The sequence below is a fragment of the Delphinus delphis genome, chromosome 6 (genome assembly GCF_949987515.2).
Source record: "Delphinus delphis chromosome 6, mDelDel1.2, whole genome shotgun sequence".
Lineage (NCBI taxonomy): Eukaryota > Metazoa > Chordata > Mammalia > Artiodactyla > Delphinidae > Delphinus > Delphinus delphis.
Genome location: NC_082688.1, coordinates 74,751,325 through 74,774,937, shown reverse-complemented (window position 1 = coordinate 74,774,937; position 23,613 = coordinate 74,751,325). Strand labels below are relative to the sequence as shown.

The 23,613-nt window shown below is 36.5% G+C and overlaps 1 protein-coding gene across 2 annotated transcripts in view; it reads left to right on the top strand.

The window, feature by feature from the left end:
* The window catches only part of CAAP1 (caspase activity and apoptosis inhibitor 1), a 52,287-nt gene that overhangs the window by 13,663 nt on the left and 15,011 nt on the right, over positions 1-23,613 (top strand). For both annotated transcript variants that reach the window (XM_060014853.1, XM_060014854.1), the window contains exon 5: positions 19,388-19,461. In XM_060014853.1, coding sequence (XP_059870836.1) covers positions 19,388-19,461 — 74 coding nt within the window. The remainder of the gene's footprint in view (positions 1-19,387; positions 19,462-23,613) is intronic.

The following is a 23,613-nucleotide window of genomic DNA, read 5'->3' as shown; positions in this document are numbered from 1 at the left end:
CAGAAGAAATGTAGCACTACCTACACCTTGAATCTAGTGTCGTAAGACTAATTTGGGATTTCTGACCTCCAGAACTGTAAGATAATAAATTCACATTGTTTTAAGCCACTAAATTTGTGGTGATTTTTGTTACAGTGGCAATAGAAAACTATGCAAGGTACTTGATTAAAACCTAGACATAAACCAGAGTTTTAGATTGTTGCCTGTAACCATAGAGATGTTTTGCTCAATTTAAATATTAAAAAAATTTTTAAATAGTTCCAACATTTAAAAATCAAGTGATAACACACCAAAGTTTGGATTTCTGACTTGCTTGAAAATCAGATCAAGCAACCTTTCCTGAGAGGGCAAAAAAAATTTGGAGCTGAGTGTAGGTACTCTCTTTTTGAGTGGCATATATATGTTTCACTTTGCCACATAGTACTTCATTTGCCTATATGCTTAATGTACAGAATGTCTAGAAAGTGAAACTCTGATTCAAGGGAAAATACATAAAGGCCAAAGGTTTGCCTTGGAACCAGTTCTGTCAGTTTGTCAGTGTCTTATCAACTGAGACATACACCTTTACCTTTTTATCCCAATTTTTTTTGTTTGTTTGTTTTGCGTTACGCGGACCTCTCACTGCTGTGGCCTCTCCCATTGCGGAGCAACAGGCTCCGGACGCGCAGGCTCAGCGGCCACGGCTCACGGGCCCAGCCGCTCCGCGGCATGTGGGATCTTCCCAGACCGGGGCACGAACCCGTATCCCCTGCATTGGCAGGCGGACTCTCAACTACTGTGCCACCAGGGAAGCCCTATCCCAATTTTGATGAACAAAAAGAATTTTAAATAGGTCTAGATAAAGCAGTCAGTGGTATTAAAGACACGTGAAAATTTTGATATTTTCTTTTAACGGCAACCTGTGTGCTTTATTGTGGTGTTTATGGGAAAGGACATAACATTAATAGCTTCTTAGAATTATCTAAGAAGCTGTAAAGTGACAACTTTCAGTATGAGGTATATGTATGCGTATGTGTATGTACATGGTATTTAATATGCCCTATGTAAATTAATTTTCTCATAAACCATTAAAAGTTTGAAAATACAGAAGTACACACAAATGTTTATGCACAAGGGAAAAAAATCTTTATATTTTCAGTTTTATATGATCTCCTCACATTGTTAGCTTTATATTTTTAAGTTATATTTATCTTCTAAGGTCAGCTTTCAAATACATGTTTTTGCCCCCAAGCTCTCTTGATCTCTACTGCTTTTTAAATTTTTGATCGCTTACTCTTACTTTACAATAGTTCTTTTTTACAACCCAAAGGAAAAAGAAAGTAGTAGTTGTAAGAAATTTTTGACAGTGTACTACTTTCTTTTTTCAAAGTGTACTTTTTTCTTTCAAAGTGTACTACTTTGAAACTTGAAATTAGTGTTAACTTATAACAATTTTAATCGGAATGAGATGCAGGAACTGTGAAGATAGAACATTCATAGTTTCTAAATACCTTCATTTTTAAAAAGGTGAGGGATGGGTTTGTCTGTCACTTTAGTTCACCTTAGTTAAGTAAATGAGCAACTTTGTATTGTACTGAGATAGTCTAAAAATTTTAGCATTTACAATTTTGCAGTGTTTTAAAACTTAGATATTGTGACAAGATTTGCACGTTACAGATTACAAGTTGCTTAACAGGAACAACAATTTTAAGTAAATAAGGTAATATGCCTGGAATCAGAGCGCTGTCTTCATTTGGAAAAGAAGCTTTATTATAGCTAAAGTAACACTAAAAATGAGAACAGGTATTAGCTTGGCCTATAATGTGAGATGATTACACCCTAAAGAATATGTTTGTAGTGAAATTTAAATCTTGAATAGTGCAATAAAATAATCAGGATCGAGGTTTTATATAAAAAGAATAAAAATACAAACACTTTAGGGAAATCTTAACAATGTTTTAGAATTGATTTAATAAATACCTTTATGAATTTTAAATTAATATGCTTTTAGTGAATGATATTAAGGGAGATGTCAGTGGAAATGAAGTTGTATTTCTCTATGGATAATAAGCAGTGATGAGATAATATTCCAGTTCTAGAAGGCAAAGAAATTTAAAAATCGAGATTCTCAAACTAAGGTATACTGCAAAGTAGGTTCTATAGGAGTGTTCTGGAACTATTGATCCTAGTCACTGCTTCTTAGCAGAGGATGGGCATGTTCTAAATTAGTTATTATCAAATTCTAGTTTTGGGTGATTAACTTTCTGAAAAAGCAAGATACTCCTGAACAGGCCTTAGAGCTTTTAGGTAATACATATAATTTGGACAACAACCCTTATAGTGATATGTGGTAGAACTCTGATGCCATTTGTTAGTTGAATAAAAAGCGTTAGTTTTGTTTTTAGTAAGGGAGAAGGATTCATGTCCTTTTTGATGAGTTATAGCTGTCTTGTGGGTTCAGCTCAGCTGGCATTAGAGTATTGAGTTGAATTTGTTCCAATTCAGGCAACGCACTCCTTGGATTATGTACGTATAAGTAACTTTCAAAGGGGCAATAGTACTAAGCCAAATGCTGAACTCTCAGTAAGTGTCAATAAAACTAAACTTGTTGGGAATAAAAGAGTCCTTCATAAACTGCTATTATTAAGCTTCAAAGGAATAAAGCATTTGAATAAAATTTACAGTGCTCCGGAGCATTGAATTAATGGACAGCATAAATCTACAGTACATAATTAAGTAAGCATTTTTATCAATAGATACAAAAATAGGCCTCAGGTAGACCCTAGACCCGGGCTTATTAGTAATAATACCTTCACAAATTGACCTGTGATTGATCTAACTCACATAACCCACTCTGGAATGTATGAGGTTGTTTTGTAACAGTTATTCGTTTGTTTTAACTCTATTATGAAAAATTTCAGTGTACGATGAACGCTTGAATACCTATCACCCACCATGTTTCCTCCCATATTATTTTAAACCCCCTGCTTTCAACTTGATAACTTTGAAGCAGATGTTGACCCAGTTCTTTTAAAATATTTAGCAGATAGGCACCTCTCTAGAATCTTTAGAGCATTCCTTGAAATGGGAGGGCCTGAGCTTCTCAGAGGTCTTAGATAGGCTCTTCATTTGAATTGCAACTGTGTTTTCCATTGGGGAATTTTGAGGGTCTTGGGAAGGATTTTCTGGTTTTGTAACTGTCTACACACAAAAAAAATCTTTGTGTTACAGAAAGCTGATTTTTAAACTGTATCTGTTGTTGTTTTCCCATCAGTCGTTTTAATGCCTCAGCTTGCTGCTCAAGCACTAGATTAGATGTAAGCAGGTAGTTTTCCTTTTTTCTGCTCTTCCCTTATGACTTTTTTAAAAAATGTAAGATTTTAATCACTTATCTGATTCTTTGTATTAACTGTCTTTTCCATTTCACTTGAAAAATAAATTCACTGATGTTAAGTGCACTAAACTGGTTGTTAATGATTATTCTTTAATACGCTGGTGCACTTCTCCCACCATTTGAAGTTTTTGCTTACCAAGAGTCACTTGTATTTGTTTCCAGTGCAGTTACTGTAGTTTTACAATATAGTTATATGAAAAAACAGGTGAAATATCAGTATAAAAAGATTATTTGATCACGCTGAATGCTTTGGAAAAACTCAAACTGCAGTTGTTTTTAGCTGTGGGATAACAACAGTAAAAGTTTGGGCAGCACTGTATAAATAAAGAGGGTTATTTTTTTCTGCACTCAGATTTTTGTGCTTTAAATAAGCCAAAAGTAGAGATGTAGTCAATGGCTTATATGAGTAGGATGAGACTGAACTCTTTTCCATGGATTCATATCAAAGATAAGACTTCATATCCAAAGGCTGATGAATGAAGATACATTTCTGTTTTATGTTAACCTAAAAAGCTTAAATTATATATGTAACTTTTTTCTTTCTCTTTTTTAACATCTTTATTGGAGTATAATTGCTTTACAATGGTGTGTTACTTTCTGCTTTATAACAAACTGAATCAGTTATACATGTATCCCCATATCTCTTCTCTTTTGCAGCTCCCTCCCTCCCACCCTCCCTATCCCACCCTTCTAGGTGGTCACAAAGCACCGAGCTTTTCTCCCTGTGCTATGCGGCTGCTTCCCACTAGCTATCTATTGTACATTTGGCAGTGTATATATGTCCATGCCACTCTCTCACTCTGTCACAGCTTACCGTTCCCCCTCCCCATATCCTCAAGTCCATTCTGTAATAGGTCTCTGTCTTTATTCCCATCTTGCCCCTAGGTTCTTCATGACCATTTTTTCTCCCCTAAGATTCCATATATACATGTTAGGATATGGTATTTGTTTTTCTCTTTCTGACTTACTTCACTCTGTATGACAGACTCTAGGTCCATCCACCTCATTACAAATAACTCAATTTCGTTTCTTTTTATGGCTGAGTAATATTCCAGTGTATATATGTGCCACATCTTCTTTATCCATTCATCTGTTGATGACACTTAGGTTGCTTCCATGTCCTGGCTAATGTAAATAGAGCTGCAATGAACATTTTGGTACATGACTCTCTTTGAATTATTGTTTTCTCAGGGTATATGCCCAGTAGTGGGATTGCTGGGTCATATAGAAGTTCTCTTTTTAGTTTTTTAAGGAACCTCCATACTGTTCTCCATAGTGGCTGTATCAATTTACATTCCCACCAACAGTGCAAGAGGGTTCTCTTTTCTCCACACCCTCTCCAGCACTTATTGTTTCTAGATTTTTTGACGATGGCCATCCTGACTGGTGTGAGATGATATCTCATTGTAGTTTTGATTTGCATTTCTCTAATGAAAAATGATGTTGAGCATTCTTTCATGTGTTTGTTGGCAATCTGTATATCTTCTTTGGAGACATGTGTATTTAGGTCTTCTGCCCATTTTTGGATTGGGTTGTTTGTTTTTCTGATATTGAGCTGCAAGAGCTGCTTGTAAATTTTGGAGATTAATCCTTTGTCAGTTGCTTCATTTGCAAATATTTTCTCCCATTCTGAGGGTTCTCTTTTTGTCTTGTTTATGGTTTCCTTTGCTGTGCAAAAGCTTTGAAGTTTCATTACGTGCCATTTGTTTATTTTTGTTTTTATTTACATTTCTCTAGGAGGTGGGTCAAAAAGGATCTTGCTGTGATTTATGTCATAGAGTGTTCTGCCTATGTTTTTCTCTAGGACTTTGATAGTGTCTGGCCTTACATTTAGGTCTTTAATCCATTTTGAGTTTATTTTTGTGTATGGTGTTAGGGAGTATTCTAATTTCATACTTATACATGTACCTGTACAGTTTTCCCAGCAGCACTTACTGAAGAGGCTTTCTTTTCTCCACTGTATATTCTTGCCTCCTTTATCAAACATAAGGTGACCATATGTGCGTGGGTTTATTTCTGGGCTTTCTATCCTATTTCTGTTTTTGTGCCAGTACCATACTATCTTGATTACTGTAGCTTTGTAGTATAGTGTGAGTCAGGGAGCCTGATTCCTCCAGCTCCGTTTTTCTTTCTCAAGGTTGCTTTGGCTATTCGGGGTCTTTTGTGTTTCCATACAAATTGTGAAATTTTTTATTCTAGTTCTGTGAAAAACGCCAGTAGTTGGATAGGGATTGCATTGAATCTGTAGATTGCTTTGGGTAGTAGAGTCATTTTCACAATGTTGATTCTTCCGATCCAAGAACATGGTATATCTCTCCATCCATTTGTATCATCTTTAATTTCTTTCATGAGTGTCTTATAATTTTCTGCATACACGTCTTTTGTCTCCTTAGGAAGGTTTATTCCTAGATATTTTATTCTTTTTGTTGCAATGGTAAATGGGAATGTTTTCTTAATTTCACTTTCAGATTTTTCATCATTAGTGTATAGGAATGCTAGAGATTTCTTAGCATTTATTTTGTATCCTGCCACTTTACCAAATTCATTGAATAGCTCTAGTAGTTTTCTGGAAGCATCTTTAGGATTCTCTATATATAGTATCACGTCATCCGCAAACAGTGACAGTTTTACTTCTTCTTTTCCGATTTGGGTTCCTTTTATTTCTTTTTCTTCTCTGACTGCTGTGGCTAAAACGTCCAAAACTATGTTGAATAATAGTGGTGAGAGTGGGAACCTTGTCTTGTTCCTGATCTTATTGGAAATGGTTTCAGGTTTTCACCATTGAGGACGAGGTTGGCTGTGGGTTTGTCATATATGGCCTTTATTATCCTGAGGAAAGTTCCATCTGTGCCTACTTTCTGGAAGGTTTTTATCCTAAATGGGTGCTGAATTTTGTCAAAAGCTTTCTCTGTATCTATTGAGATGATTATATGATTTATCTCCTTCAATTTGATAATATGGTGTATCACATTGATTGATTTGCATATATTGAAGAATCCTTGCATTCCTGGGATAAGCCCCACTTGATCATGGTATATGATCCTTTTAATGTGCTGTTGGATTCTGTTTGCTAGTATTTTGTTGAGGATTTTTGCATCTATGTTCATCAGTGATATTGGCCTATAGTTTTCTTTCTTTGTGACATCTTTGTCTGGTTTTGGTATCAGGGAGATGGTGGTCTCGTAGAATGAGTTTGGGAGTGTTCCTCCCCCTGCTATATATTGGTAGAGTTTGAGAAGGATGGTTGTTAGCTCTTCTCTAAATGTTTGATAGAATTCACCTGTGAAGCCATCTGGTCCTGGGCTTCTGTTTGTTGGTAGATTTTTAATCACAGTTTGAATTTCAGTGCTTGTGATTGGTCTGTTCATATTTTCTATTTCTTCCTGGCTCAGTCTCGGAAGGTTGTGCCTTTCTAAGAATTTGTCCATTTCTTCCAGGTTGTCCATTTTATTGGCATAGAGTTGCTTGTAGTAATCTCTCATAATGCTTTGTATTGCTGCAGTGTAAGTTGTTACTTCTACTTTTTCATTTCTAAATCTATTGATTTGAGTCTTGTCCCTTTTTGTCTTGATGAGTCTGTCTAATGGTTTGTCAGTTTTGTTTATCTTCTCAGAAAACTAGCTTTTAGTATTATTGATCTTTGCTATCATTTCCTTCATTTCTTTTTCATTTATTTCTGATCTGATCTTTATGACTTCTTTTCTTCTGCTAACTTTGGGGTTTTTTTGTTCTTCTTTCTCTAATTGCTTTAGGTGTAAGGTTAGGTTGTTTATTTGAGGTGTTTCTTTTTTCTTAAGGGAGGATTGTATTGCTGTAAACTTCCCTCTTAAAACTGCTTTTGCTGTATCCCGTAGGTTTTGGGTCATCGTGTTTTCATTGTCATTTGTTTCGAGGTATTTTTTGATTTCCTCTTTGATTTCTTCAGTGATCTCTTGGTTATTGTGTATTGTTTAGCCTCCATGTGTTTGTATTTTTTTCAGATTTTTTCCTGTAATTGATATCTGGTCTCATAGCGTTGTGGTTGGAAAAGATACGTGATACGATTTTAATTTTCTTAAATTTACAAAGGCTTGATTTGTGACCCAAGATATGATCTTTCCTGGAGAATGTTCCATGAGCACTTGAGAAGAATGTGTATTCTGTTGTTTTTGGATGGAATGTCCTATAAATATCAGTTAAGTCCATCTTGTTTAATGTATCATTTAAAGCTTGTGGTTATTTACGTATTTTCATTTTGGATGATCTGTCCATTGGTGAAAGTGGGGTGTTAAAGTCCCCTACTATTATTGTGTTACTGTCAATTTCCCCTTTTATGGCTGTTAGTATTTGCCTTATGTATTGAGGTGCTCCTATGTTGGGTGCATAAATGTTTACAATTGTTATATCTTCTTCTTGGATTGATCCCTTGATCATTATGTACTGTCCTTCTTTGTCTCTTCTAATAGTCTTTATTTTAAAGTCGATTTTGTCTGATGTGAGAATTGCTACTCCAGCTTTCTTTTGATTTCCATTTGCATGAAATATCTTTTTCCATCCCCTCACTTTCAGTCTGTACGTGTCCCTAAGTCTGAAGTGGGTCTCTTGTAGACAGCAAATATATGCATCTTGTTTTTGTATCCATTCAGCCAATCTGTGTCTTTTGGTTGGAGCATTTAATCCATTTACATTCAAGGTAATTATCGATATGTTTGTTCCTATTACCATTTTCTTAATTGTTTTGGGTTTGTTATTGTAGATCTTTTCCTTCTCTTGTGTTTCCTGCCTAGAGAAGTTCCTTTAGCATTTGTTGTCAAGCTGGTTTGGTGGTGCTGAATTCTCTTAGCTTTTGCTTGTCTGTAAAGGTTTTAATTCCTCCATCAAATCTGAATGAGATCCATGCTGGGTAGAGTAATCTTGGTTGTAGGTTTTTCCCTTTCATCACTTTAAATATGTCCTGCTACTCCCTTCTGGCTTGCAGAGTTTCTCCTGAAAGATAAGCTGTTAACCTTATGGGGAATCTCTTGTGTGTTATTTGTTGTTTTTCCCTTGCTGCTTATAATATGTTTTCTTTGTATTTAATTTTTGATAGTTTGATTAATATGTGTCTTGGCGTGTTTCTCCTTGGATTTTTCCTGTATGGGACTCTCTGTGCTTCCTTGAGTTGATTAACTATTTCCTTTCCCATATTAGGGAAGTTTTCAACTATAATCTCTTCAAATATTTTCTCAGTCCCTTTCTTTTTCTCTTCTTCTACTGGGACCCCTGTAAGTCACATGTTGGTGCATTTAATATTGTCCCAGAGGTCTCTGAGACTGTCCTCAATTCTTTTCATTCTTTTTTCTTTATTCTGCTCTGCAGTAGTTATTTCACTATTTTATCTTCCAGGTCACTTATCCGTTCTTCTGCCTCAGTTATTCTGCTATTGATCCTTTCTAGACAATTTTTAATTTCATTTATTGTGTTATTCATCATTGTTTGTTTGCTCTTTAGTTCTTCTAGGTCCTTGTTAAACGTTTCTTGTATTTTCTCTTTTCTATTTCCAAGATTTTCGATCATCTTTACTATCATTATTCTGAATTCTTTTTCAGGTAGACTGCCTGTTTCCTCTTCATTTGTTACGTCTGGTGGGTTTTTAACTTGCTCCTTCATCTGCTGTGTGTTTTTCTGTCTTCATTTTGCTTAGGTTACTGTGTTTGGGGTCTCCTTTTTGCAGGCTGCAGGTTTGTAGTTCCCATTGTTTTTGGTGTCTGTCCCAAGTGGCTAAGGTTGGTTCAGTGGGTTGTGTAGGCTTTCTGGTGGAGGGGACTAGCGCCTGTGTCCTGGTTGATGAGGCTGGATCTTGTCTTTCTGGTGGGCAGGTCCACGTCTGGTGGTGTGTTTTGGCGTGTCTGTGACCTTATGATTTTAGGCAACCCCTCTGCTAATGGATGGGGTTGTGTTCCTGTCTTGCTAATTGTTTGGCATAGGGTGTCCAGCACTGTAGCTTGCTGGTCGTTGAGTGAAGCTGAGTCTTGGCGTGGAGATGGAGATCTCTGGGAGATTTTTGCCGTTTGACATTCCGTGTGGCTGGGAGGTCTCTTGTGGACAAGTGTCCTGAACTTGGGTCTCCCACCTCAGAGGCACAGCCCTGACACCTGGCTGGAGCACCAAGAGCCTTTCATCCTCACAGCTCAGAATAAAAGGGAAAAAAAATAGAAAGAAAGAAGATAAAATAAAATTTAAAAAAATAAAGTAAAATAAAGTTATTAAAATAAAAAATTATTAAGAAAAAATTTTTAAAAAGTTAAAAAAAGCAAACACACACAAAAAACAGACGCAACCCTAGGACAAATGGTAAAAGCAAAGCTATACAGACGAAATCACACACAGAAGCATACACACAAAAGGAGAAAAAGGGAAAAAAATATATATATATCTTTGCTCCCAAAGTCCACCTCCTCAGTTTGGGATGATTCGTTGTCTATTCAGGTATTCCACAGATGCAGGGTACATCAAGTTGATTGTGGAGATTTAATCCTCTGCTCCTGAGGTTGCTGGGAGAAATTTCCCTTTCCCTTCTTTTTTTGGACAGCTCCTGGGGCTCAGCTTTGAATTTGGCCCCGCCTCTGCGTGTTGGTCGCCTGAGGGCATCTGTTCTTCGCTCACACAGGACGGGGTTAAAGGAGCCGCTGATTTGGCAGCTCTGGCTCACTCAGGCCTGGGGGAGGGAGGGGTATGGATGCAGGGCGAGCCTGCAGCAGCAGAGGCCTTCGTGACATTGCACCAGCCTGAGGCACACCATGTGTTCTCCCGGGGAAGTTGTCTCTGGATCCCGGGACCATGGCAGTGGCGGGCTGCACAGGCTCCCAGGAGGGGAGGTCTGGAGAGTGACCTCTGCTTGCACACAGACTTCTTCGTGGTGGCAGCAGCAGTCTTAGAGTCCCATGCCCGTCTCTGGGGTCCGCGCTGATAGCCGCGGCTCGTGCCCGTCTCTGGAGCTCCTTTAAGGGGTGCTCTTAATCCCCTCTCCTTGTGCACCAGGAAACAAAGAGGCCAGAAGAGTCTCTTGCCTCTTCGGCAGCTCCAGACTTTTCCCGGACTCCCTACCCGCTAGCTGTGGCGCATTGGCCCCCTTCAGGCTGTGTTCACGCCTCCAACCCCAGTCCTCTCCCTGCTCTCCAAGCCCGAGCCTCAGCTCCCAGCCCCGCCCGTCCCGGCGGGTGAGCAGACAAGCCTCTCGCGCTGGTGAGTGCTGGTCGGCACCGATCCTCTGTGTGGGAATCTCCCCGCTTTGCCCTCCGCACCCCTGTTGCTGCGCTCTCCTCCGTGGCTCGGAAGCTTGCCCCCTCCGCCACCCGCAGTCTCCGCCCATGAAGGGCCTTTCTAGTGTGTGTAAACCTTTCCTCCTTCACAGCTCCCTCCCACTGGTGCAGGTCCCATCCCTATTCTTTTGTCTCTGTTTATTCTTTTTTCTTTTGCCCTACCCAGGTACGTGGGGAGTTTCTTGCCTTTGGGGAGGTCTGAGGTCTTCTGCCAGTGTGCAGTAGATGTTCTGTAGGAGTTGTTCCACATTTAGATGTATTTACGATGTATTTGTGGGAAGGTAGGTGATCTCTGCGTCTTAGTCTTCCGCCATCTTGAAGCTCCTCCTATATGTAACTTTTAAAAGTGTTTCCCTGTGTTAATAAAATATTTTTTTTTTCAGTTAAGTGATACCATCTTGTCCGAGTTAGACAAAAGGGACTTCACTGTATTAGATTGTTCTTGTGTTTATTTTTTTATTACGAAAATTGTCAAGTGTATAGAAAAGTAGAGAGAACAGTATAATGAAACCCCCAAATAACTATTGCCTAGGCCTAACAATTATTACAGTTTTCCATATTTATTTTATCTATTTTCTTGAAGTACTGTAAGTTGATTCTACATATTTATGTTTGAATTTTCAGCAAATGAGGACATTTTCCCACATAGCCATATATCTTGCGTGTGTTATTTAACAGCTTATTTATTTGAATGGTAAATGTATGCGCATAGTATAAAGTTTTTAAAGTATATAGTGAAAATAAGTCTCACTCTTTTTTCTGTTCCCCATTCTGAATCCCTTCTTGTAGGCAACCACAGTAAACCAGTTTCTTGTGTATCCTCCCAGAGAAATTGTATACATTTACAAATGTATAAGTGTATGTATAGTTTTTCTTGTCACGCAAATGGTAGTATACTGTGCAAACTGTTCCATACCCTTTTTTGTTTAATTTTTTCCATTTAATAGTATGACTTTTTTGGATTTTGTTCTACGTAGTGCATATAAGGCTTCATACACACACACACACACGCGCGCACACACACACACCTGTATACTATTCCATTGTTGAATATAGCAAAAGTCTATAGACATTTAAGTGTTTACTGTCTTCTGTTACTGTATATGTTGAGTATCTCTGTATATAAGTAATCTTGTTCTTCTGGACATTTAAGTGTTTACTGTCTTCTGTTACTGCATATGATATGAGTATCTCAGTATGTAAGTCATCTTGTTCTTCTGTGATTATATAAAGCCCTATAAGTTAATTGTTGGATCAGATGTTTGGGCATTTGAAATTTTAATAGATACTGCCTAATTGACTTTCAGAGTTTAAACCAATTTATACCCCTCCCCCAAAATGTGGAATACATGTTTTCATATACTTTAGCTAATATAATGTTATCTAACATTTTGATCTTTGTTCATCTGATAGGTAAAAAAGGATATCTCATTGGAATTTTAATTTATATTCTCTGAGTGAAATTGACTGTTTTTCCATATATTACAAAGCTATTTGAATTTCCTTTTTCTGTGAGCTTTGTCATTTTTGTTTACCTTGTGTGTGTATGTATGTAGAGGGCTTTGGTCTTTTTTTTTAAATTAATTTATTTTATTATTATTATTTGTTTTGGGCGCACTGGGTCTTTGTTGGGGTGCATGAGCTTTCTCTAGTTGCGGTGAGTGGAGGCTACTCTTCATTGCGGTGCACAGGCTTCTCTTTGCTGTGGCTTCTCTTGTTGCAGAGCATGGGCTCTAGGCGCACAGGTTTCAGTAGTTGCAGCATGCAGGCTCAGTAGTTGCAGTATGCGGGCTCAGTAGTTGTGGCTCGCGGGCTCTAGAGGGCAGGCTCAGTAGTTGTGGCTCACGGGCTCTAGAGCACATGCTCAGTAGTTGTGGCACATGGGCTTAGTTGCTCCACTGCATGTGAGATCTTCCTGGACCAGGGATTGAATCCATGTCCCCTGCATTGGCAGGAGGATTCTTAACCACTGTGCCACCAGGGAAGTCCCCTCTGGTCTTTTTAATCCGTTGTTTGTGATGTGGGTTGCAATTTTTTTTCTTTTTGCTTGTTGCTTTTTTTTTTTTACTTTGTTTATGGCTTTTATTGTTCTTTTGCACATGCATAAATATTTCATGTTTATGTAGTCTGATTTTATCAATCTTTTATGGTTCCTGGGTTTTATATTTACAAAAGTCCTTCTCTATTCTGAAATTATAAAAAGTATTTTTCATACTTTCTCTTAGTACTTTATGGTTTTTTAAAATGTTTAAATCTTTGATTCATTTGGAATTTGTTTTGGTTACCAGTTGTATTTGCTCATGTCTGTCTTTTCATTGAAATTTTCCACTGTAAAATAATAATTCTGTCTTGATGATTTAATAGCATATCTTAGTTTTTCCAATAGAAAGAAGTATTTTCCTATGAGGTCTTGGGGTCAAATTTTGAATGAAAACTGACCTGATACTTTGAGATATAGATGATGGCAACGTATAATTTTCAATATTACTGCTTGGAGAACTATTTCTTTAAGTAGGAGAAAATCTGCATAAATGTAAAGAATGAAGGTTCTAGAGTTAAACTGCCTGCACTTTTAGCAGCAGAATTCCACAGCTTACTGTCTCTCTGACCTTTGGCAAGTTAGTTAACCTCTCTGGGCCTCAATTTCCTTGTTTGGAGAATAGGGGTAATATCAGTACCTACTCACAGGATTGTGATGATGATTAAATGGGAAAAGATTGTAAAGTGCTTAGAATAGTAGTTGTTGAAATGCATTGAAAAAAATGTTGCTGTATTTGCTGTAGAATTTTTACTATGAATCACTGAATTTTTACTTTGAGTCACACAATCACTGTTCTTAAAATTCCACTTTACATTGATGAGTATTGGGGATTCCCTTCTCCAAATTCCTTTTATGAAAGCCTAAAGAAAGCAAAAGAATTCATTGTGATTTTTAAAATTATTATTCTTTACTGCTACTGCTTTTTAAAAATTTATTGCTTACAAGTGTCTAACTTTTTCATTTATTACAAACATAGTTTAAATTAAGAGAAAACTATTGTATACATATTTTAAAGCATAAAAGGATTTTTTTCACAAATGAGATCAATTTGTTAAATTGCCATTACTTCTGTATGCTAAATTCTTTTAGACATAGTATATGTATTATAAAGGGCTTGACTGCGTGCTTTTTGGCTGGTAAAGGGTGATAAATTGGTTATCTGTACCCCACTTATGTTCTTGTGTCCTTCTAAATTAGCTGTAATACTTAGGCAGACTATTCTATATAATAACTTTATCAGAAATAACAGAATACGTTTTTCAGAAAACCTTCACAGAAAGTACTACTAATCATTGACAGTATTGCGACTTAATGCTTAGATAGGACTCCACATTCAAAGTAGTAGGATATTTACACATCCTACTTGTGCACCTTTAAATAAAGCACTTATAAAGTGATCTCATACAAATTTTAAAACTGGAAAAGGCTTGAAAGCAGGAATATAGGGATAGAACAAAGAGGAGAAACTCTGTGATTCCCTTTAGTCACTTTTATATAGATTAGAGCCCCCATTTAGAGAATTGACTTATTTACAAAAACTTGGAGTTGTGGGGGGCAATTTATAGAATGAATTCTTAGAGAATCATGGATCAGAGAAACTGGAGTATGGTAACTGATTTTTGGAATTATGTTATTTGGGGAAAAGAAATGGAAACAAGGGTTAAATTTTGCTATCTTGAGGAATGAGCTTGCTGAGGGAAACACTAGAGATGTGAATTTATTTGCTATTTGGAAAGGCCCTTTGAGAAAGATTGTTTTGCTCCATTCCATAGTGTTTGAGGGTTACATTTGAGCACTAGGTGATTTCATTTTTCTGAACTTGTTCTAAGGCTTTGTGGTACCCCAACTTAAAAAATATTAACAGTGTAATTTAGATACAAAAATATTAAAAGTGTAATTTAGATAAAAGTGTAATTTAGTTTTGGTTTTTTTTTTTTTTACTATATAGTTATGCAGGTTTGGACAAATTTATCTACCATCACAGCCACAATATAGACCCGTTCCATCATACCCAGAATTTCCCCCATGGCTCTTTGTAGTCCACTCCTTCTCCTGTGTCCAACCCTTGACAACCTGATTTATGTCCTCACACTTTTTCTTTTTCCGGAATGTCATATAGATAAATACAGTATATAGGCTTCTTTCACTTAGCATAATGCATTTGAGATTCACTTATGTTGCTGTGTATATAAGTAGTTCCTTCCTTTTCCTTGCTGAGTAGTTGATATTCCATTGCGTGGGTGAACCACAGTTTGCTTATCCATTCTCCAGTTCAGGTAATATAGTAGGCAGAAAAATGACTCTCTAATCTCCAGAACTTAAGAATGTGTTACTTTATATATTGAGAAAAGGGACGTTACAGATTTGGTTAAGGTTAAGGACTTTGAGATGGGGAGATTATCCTGGATTATCCAGGATATCCCAGTCTCGTCACACTGAGTTATTAAAAGTGGAAGAGGAAGACAGAAGAAGAGTAGGTCAGAGAGATGTGACATGAGAAGACCTTGACTGGAAGCTGGGTAAGCAGCAAGGCAACAGGGATTTTGGCCCTACCATCTCAGGGAACAAATTTATGCCAACAATCCAAATGAGCAGGAAATGAATTCTCCCCTAGAGTCTCCAGAAAAAAGTGCAGCCTGTGGACACTGATTTTAGTCCAGTGAGACCCCTCCCAGACTTCTGACCTACAGAACGGTGATACACATTTACGTTGTTGTTTTAAACTATTGACCATATATGTGTTAGATCTGTTTCTGTACTCTATTCTGTTTTATTAATCCAGATGTTTATCCTTTCTCTAATACCATTACTATCTTGGTTACTGTACCTTTTTACTCTTGAAATGTGATAGTGTGCATCCTTAAACTTGGTTATTCTTTGTCACAATTGTTTTGGCTACTCTAGTTTCTTTGCCTGTCTCTTATTTTTAATAGTAGAAAGCTCATAACATGATAAGCTGGCATCATTCAGCCTCTAGTTTTACTCCCAGGATAGTGGCGAGAACCAAGGGTATATCTATCGTTATGCCAGTTTGCCTGATTCTTTGTTAGCTGACTTTTTCCAAAGTGGGAGGAATCCTTCTGGTTTGGTTCTCTCTTTATCCTTCTGTTGAGGTCTCTTCCCAGTATTTTTCTTTTAGACAAGAAATTGATTTTTTTTTTTCTGTTTAGCAATATATTTTAAACCTTAGTAATTCACATGTGTGGTTGTTCTTGATTAAGTCCTACAGATCTCCCCAGTGTATTACTCTGATTTTAAAAAACAAATTCATTGGAGTTATAAGAAAGCATCACTCATAGAACCATATTTGGAGTAAAAGAAAGAAAGTTGGACTGATATTGGTTTGAGAACTTAAATCCCAAGGATAGATATAGGGCTCTTTTATAATTCAAGGCCAAGATTGTAAATTAAGGTGCTTTAAGGAGCATTGCAGATGGGAGAAGAGAATTGGGGAAATAAAAACTGTCTTTTTTTTTTCTTAATGGAAAAGACGACAAAAAACATTGCAAGATTCTTAACCCAAGCCAGATTTTTAGTGTGTTCCTTCCCTCCCCCCTTTTTTCTCTTCACCTCTTCTCTCTCCAGTTGTTATAAAATTCTTATATGGTTTTAAAGCGTTTGATAGAAATATTTAAATGTAATTTAACTATAAATTGGAATTCCTTTAGTTTTCCTAACTCTGACACTTAGTATGTTTTATTATGTTGGGGGAGACATAATTTTCTTACACTTTAAGACATTTCCTTTTTTGTTTCTGTCTTGCCTTTTATGCTCTTTAGTGAAAATGTTTAAATTGCATTACAGAACTCTGAATGTGTATGATAATTTTAGTTGCAAATCTACGTCTTGGAAAAATTAAAATTCCAAACTATTTTCTGGAACATTTTTTCAGCTTCAGATGGTAGTGATGTAAAAGCATCTAGCTTTTCACTTTTCAGCCACAAGGTGGTGTACTACCTCTACTGTCTGAAGTTTTTTTTGGTGATTTTCTTCAGCAGTCTGATCAAATCCAACTTAAGAGAAAACAGAACATTATAAACATTCACTTTGGGCAATAAAAAAATTTGTTTATGACAGCAGATAGACTTTATAGAGGGGTCCAGTTTTATTTGAAGGGGATTCAAGGCGCTTTCACAGAGAAAATCAAATAATGCATAAAATAATGCACTTCACTACATTATTATTAATTTAAAATTTTTATTTGGAAATAATTTCAGAATTATTAAAATGTTGCAGGAATAAGAATAGTACAAGAAACATACATATATTCTGTACCTGGATTTACCTATTATTAACATTTAGTCCCATTTGCACACCTTCTCTTTATATACTTGTATATTTTCTTCTGAAACATTTGAGGCTAAGTTACATACATCATGACACTTTACCTCTAAATACTACATTGTACTTTTCCTAAAATAATGATATTCTTTTTCATATAACCGCAATACATTGTTAACTTCAGTAAATTCAGCTTTAGTAAATTTAACATTGATACTTTTATCCAATCTGCCATCAGTATTTTAGTTTGTCACTTGATTCAGTAATATCCTTTATAATGTTTTCCCCTCCAGTTGAGCAGTCTCAAGTCAGTTATAACATTTAATTGTCATGACTCTTTAGCCTCCTTTAACCTGGAATATTTCCACAGCCTTTCTTTGTCTTTTATAACATTGACTTTAACTCCCCTCCCTCTTTTTAATAGAACATTACTCATTTCCACTTGCAGTTTGTCTCATGATTCCTCATGATATAGATTATACATTCTCGGCTATAATGTTGCGTGAGTGATGTTGTGTCTTTATTAGGTATTGCATATGCCCATGGTCCTTTTAATGGTGACGTTACATTATGTTTTTGTTCAAGTCATTTTTTGAAAAAGTTAGGTGTATGTGTTTAGAAGAGAAATAAGTGCCATTCAGGTATTAGAGCAAACGAACATTTTCTCTAAAGGAATATACTTAGAAATAGATAAATGTTCCCAGTAGGTAAAGTCTAATTTGACGTAAGGCTTGAGGTGGCATATTTTAACTTTATTCTTTGCAGAGCTTTTTTTTTTCTTTTTTTTTGGCTGCGTTGGGTCGTCATTGCTGTGCTTGGGCTTTCTTTAGTGGTGGCGAGCGGGGGCTACTCTTCGTTGCAGTGGCTTCTCTTGCCATGGGCTCTAGGCATGCAGACTTCAGTAGTTGTGGCTCGTGGACTCTAGAGCGCAGGCTCAGTAGTTGTGGCGCACTGGCTTAGTTGCTCCATGGCATGTGGGATCTTCCTGGACCAGGGATCGAACCCTTGTCCCCTGCATTGGTAGGCAGATTCTTAACCACTGTGCCACCAGGGAAGTCCCCTTTGCAAAGCTTTTAATGTGGTATATTGGCATTTAATCTGCCCCTAGATTGCCAGGGTGTGTTGTTGATATCCTCCTTGGGATCTGCTAGTCATTCTGGTGAAAGAATAAAATCTGAGTAGGCAACATTAGACAGAAAGAAGGATAAAAAATGGAGCTATCTTAATTATAAATCTCTAAGATGTCATAGTACCAAGTTAAATATTTTCATAGTTTCTATTTGAGTTTGTACTGTATTAGTAAAATTTTAATACAGAACAAACTTATAAGTGCCAAATGTGTTGACTGGAAAGAAAATTGTAAACTTCTCAAAGAAATAATCGCAAGTCTTTATCCTTTAGTTATTTGAGGGATTTGTTATTAAGTGGATATAAAAAGTTTTGTGAATACGAAAATTTCCTAGATATTTCTAGTATGTTAGTCTTAGGGTGTGTATAAAAATTCTCAGAAGGTAATAGATATGTATTTTAAAGAAGATAATTATTTTGAATATTTACAATAATTAATGTCTTGACTTTTGCTGTAAAGTATTTGTAACATCAATATTATAATGGTATAATGCTCTCTAAGAAAGAGTATTAGTTTAGTTTACAGCTCTTTTGCAGAAATAGTGAATCAAGAACTTTTTTTATGGCATGATCTTATACATAATCCATTTACTTTGATTACATATGTATATTACAAATAAGATATGTATTTTCCACATCCTGTAGACACCAAAGCATTTGAGGTATGAAATTAGATGAATATAAAATAATTTGAGGCTTCCCTGGTGGCGCAGTGGTTGAGAGTCCGCCTGCCGATGCAGGGGACACGGGTTTGTACCCCAGTCCGGGAGGATCCCACATGCTGCGGAGCAGCTGGGCCCGTGAGCCATGGCCGCTGAGCCTGCGCGTCCGGAGCCTGTGCTCCGCAATGGGAGAGGCCACAACAGTGAGAGGCCTGCGTACAGCAAAAACAAACAAACAAAAATAATTTGAATGCCAGAGTGCCCATTAAATTTAACAGTTGAACTTGAAAAATTACTAGATTCTTCTGTGAGTTATGACTTCTCCCATCAGCTACCCTGCAGAGTATTGGAAGGGAGAGAAAATTAACCTCGGTATTCATTCCAGGTTTGTTCCTTGATTTTACAAAGTATACTACTTAAATTGGTAGTAGTTTATAGCCGCTGCTTCTGACCCTTGTATACATGTTTCTGAGTTTCCAGAATGTACTGAATGGTACCCTGGGGGCTGAGAAGAATTCACTGTCTTCTCAAGTGTATAACTTAATTCTAGGAACCGCAGCAGTAAATATTATTTCATTGAATAATGTTTAAAAGATTGTTTTTATTTATTTTCATTCCTCAGACAAGACATCTGTATAGATTCTACCTCATCCCTGAGAGAGAACAAGCAACCTGAAGGTTTGGAATTAAAACAAGGTATGGATCACGTACTTAACTTTTTCTGTAACATTTTACCTGAATATTATAAGCATTTTACCAATAATAAATTTTCACAGTCTTCCAGTTTGCCCCCATTTTATAGATAGGGAAACAAAATAGTTTATTTAGTCTAAGATCAAGAGTAAGATATACATCCTTTATTTCATGACTCCTTTAGCCATTGGAGTGGTTCTGTCTTAGTGCTGTATGGTTACAGATGCCAACAGAAAGGTGTCATTTTTGAATAGTTTTAATTCAGTAATCTATTATATATTCTCACCTCCAAGATACTGTAGCTGTGTTAACTGGATATCTTTGGGTTGTATATGGGGAGAAAGTTTTATAGAGTAACTTTTTTCTGTCTTTTTTTTTGCTAGATATTTTATCCTTGTTTACTTTCTTCCTCATATATTATTTTCTATAAATCAGTAATTTTTGACATTACCAGCTAACAGAAGTAAAATGGTAGTTGTTATTTATTCAAGCCAGGTAGATGAATAGGGCTAATCTTTTAGATGTCTTTTTGTTGTTGTTGTTGTTTTCTCATGCCTAGTAGGGAAAACTGAATGTAAAAATAAATTTTTACTAGTTAGTCAAAGATTACTTCACATTTTTCCATTTTTCTGATGAAAATTACTTCACAGCAGTGAGAATCTGTTGCAGCCAAGAGGGTTATGTTGTTTATTTTGTAGGCAGCTAGTCTTTGATGGCTTAGAATAGTTTCTCTAAAACTTGAATCATAAGAACTTATTTGGTAGAGAGAAACAGGTCATCAGTTTACTTAGGCAGAATTTCTTTTTTTAAGCCGTGGCCTGTACTACTAATGCTTAATTAAGAAAGGGAGGGACTTCTCTGGTGGCACAGTAGTTAAGAATCCACCTGCCAGTGCAGGGGACACGGGTTCGATCCCTGGTCCCGGAAGATCCTACATGCTGCCGAGCCACTATGCCGGTGCACCGCAACTACTGAGCCTGCTCTCTAGAGCCACAGGCCACAACTGCTGAGCCCTTGTGCCACAACTACTGAAGCCCACTGTGCCTAGAGCCCGTGCTTTGCAACAAGAGAAGCCACCATAATGAGAAGCCTGCACACGGCAAAGAAGAGTAGCCCCTGCTCGCCGCAACAAGAGAAGGCCCGTGTGCAGCAACGAAGACCCAATGCATCCAAAAATAAATAAATAAAATAGATAAATTAAAAACAAAAAAACAAAATATGTATTTAAAAGAAAAAGGGAAAACGTTGATTAATTAATTTTGTGATTCCTTCAGTTTATGTGTAGTGAGAACAAAATCTAGATTTTCTGTAATTCTAACTTACGTTCTCTGGTGTTTATAAGTATTTCTGATGATTTTGAGAATTCCAGTGCCAGACAAAATTACATCTTTGTGCCCTTATCCTTCTCAGCACCCCCGTAGACAGAAACTCAGATTCATAGTTTTATTTACATTTGTTTGTCGTGTATCAATACATGCCAAGCACACATCGTTTCCATATAATGTAGTCATGGTCATTTAACTCTTATGCCCCATGTGTAATTTGACAGCACTACTGTTGTTTCTGCCTTTGTTCTGTTCTTTGCATTTAATGAGCAGAAGGTGTGGAGACTGTGCTATTAAATTATCTGTGGAGAGAAGAACACCATATACGTATATGTACAGCTGATGAACTTTGTTTTGCAGCAGTAACTAACACAACATTGTAAAGCAATTATACTCCAATAAAGATGTTAAAAAAAAATCCTGAAAAATAAATTTAAAAAAAGAATGCCATATAAAGGATAGAAAAGTCTAGAATGGGCAGGTTGATTCCAGTTCCCAGGGAAAAAGGAATGGAGAACTCATTGTGCACATTAGCCAGTGCTGCCCTCTAAGGGAAGGGGTTTTTCTGCTTCTGTGTTCAGGTACCTGGACCTCTCTTCAGAATTCCCTTCCTGGCGCTAACAGCCTATTTTGCTGTGATATATATATTTTTTTTATGGTAACTTCAGTAATTGGAAAATTAGCAATGGAGGTGAAGAAGGAGAGAAAAATAACTCAGTAACCAGATATCACAAAGCCTAGTTTTTTATGCTCAGGAGCCTTTATAGACACTCTTGGGTTCTCACCTCAGCATCAGAAGCATCAAGAACACACTGTCATCAGTAAGTGACAGCAAGCAGAGGAGAGGAAACAGGAGATCCAAGCACAGCAGTTACCATTTTGCAGTACAGTTCCTGTTCATACTGTAACTAAATTTGTAGAAAATGGTTAAATTAAATTTCAGCTCTTTTTAGAAAGCAGTGAAATAAGTGAAGTCTTTTAGAAAAATGCCTATGAAGTGGTTAAAATTTTAAATTTTGTTGCATAATGGGATAAACGTAAGTCATTTAGAAGACTCAATTATATGGAACTTTTTACAGACAAATATTAGTATAGCTGAAATCTGAACCAGATAGTAACTAACTTGCTTGGAGTTAACCAAGAAGGTGAGGTACCCTAGGAAACAAATCCTGACAGGCTCAATAATCAGTAAAGATTATTGCCTTTATTTATTTATTTATTTTTATTATTATTATTTTTTTGCGGTACACGGTCCTCTCACTGTTGTGGCCTCTCCCGTTGTGGAGCACAGGCTCCGGACGCACAGGCTCAGCGGCCATGGCTCACGGGCCCAGCCGCTCCACAGCATGTGGGATCTTCCGGACCGGGGCACGAACCCGTGTCCCCTGCATCGGCAGGCGGACTCTCAACCACTGCGCCACCAGGGAAGCCCTTGCCTTTATTTTAAATGAACTAATATTGTCTGTCTTTAATATGCAGAACTTTCAAAATTGATTTAATATTATCTGTAACTTTCTATTTTTGCTTACAGTTATTAGCTCAATAAAAACAGAGCATAATTCTCCTTGTGAATGCGTTGTCATTTTATTTAATGGCTTGACCATTTAAGAAAATTAATTGAAGCTTACTTAGCACTAAAGTAACCCTTTGCTCAGTAGACCAAAATATAAAGCAGCACTGAATTTTCCCTTTGTTCTTTCAGGATAAAATAAATCTTATATGCCCTATTAATGGTATATGATATTGACAAGTTATTTAAATTATATTTTCAGTTTTTTCAGTTTCTAAAATACTCAATACTGAGAAACAGTGACTATGAATTAGGTAAATTGAAAATGGCATTTCTTTGTCTAGTACTGGTATTATTTATCTTATTGATAGGAAATTTATTTATGAAACTGGCTGTGCTGAAGGTATCAGATTGTACACTAACTTTCACCTTCACTGTGCAAACATTATTTAAATGTAAATATAATCTACTAGTTGATTGATTGGTCCTGTAGTAAAATAGGATTAGGATTAGTGTCCTAAGTCATTCATTTTTAGCAGGAGGGTAGTTGTATAAGAATGGTTTATATAAATTTTCTAAATTAGTCATTTGTGCTACAGTTAAGAAAAAAATGAAACTGCTGTTTGTCAAAGGTATTTAATGCATAGAAAATACTTTTAAAATATCAAACAAATCTTTGCTAATCTTAATGAGTTCTCTTCTATATATTTATCTATAAATAAATAAAGTTAAGACATTTAGTAATATTAAAACAATTTAAATTTTTGCTTTAAAGTTTACAACTGGGGTAAACTTTGTGTAATTTTGCAAATTATTCTCCTTTGTAACTTCAAGAATTAAAGTCTTATGTTTGCATTCCTTCTTGGAAATTGTTATGAGAAATTTTTTTTTTACTATACATGATTAATCAAATAGCTAAGTTAAAAATTGTGTATTTAGGTTGACGAGAAGAGTTGAGGTTTATAGTAGTCCCTTTAAAATATTTGAAGGGCTGTTAAATAGAAGACTGACTAGGCTTGTTCTGTATTGAGAATTTGAGAATAAAAGCAGGGCCAGTAGATAAGGTTATCATTAAACATGTTTGGATCGATTTATTTATTTCAAATAATCAGATGTATCAGAAAATGCATTGGGCTGCCTTCTGAGATACGTTCATCCCTATTGCTGAAGGTGTTTGAACACAGGTTGCACAAATGGCCACTTGGTGTTGCTGTTGTAGAGCAGATTCTCGCAATGTTTAAATATTTGGATGTTTGGCCTCGATCTTGAAGTTCCTTTCTATCAGATTTTCTAAAGAACAGGGCCTAGAGCAGTGTCTGC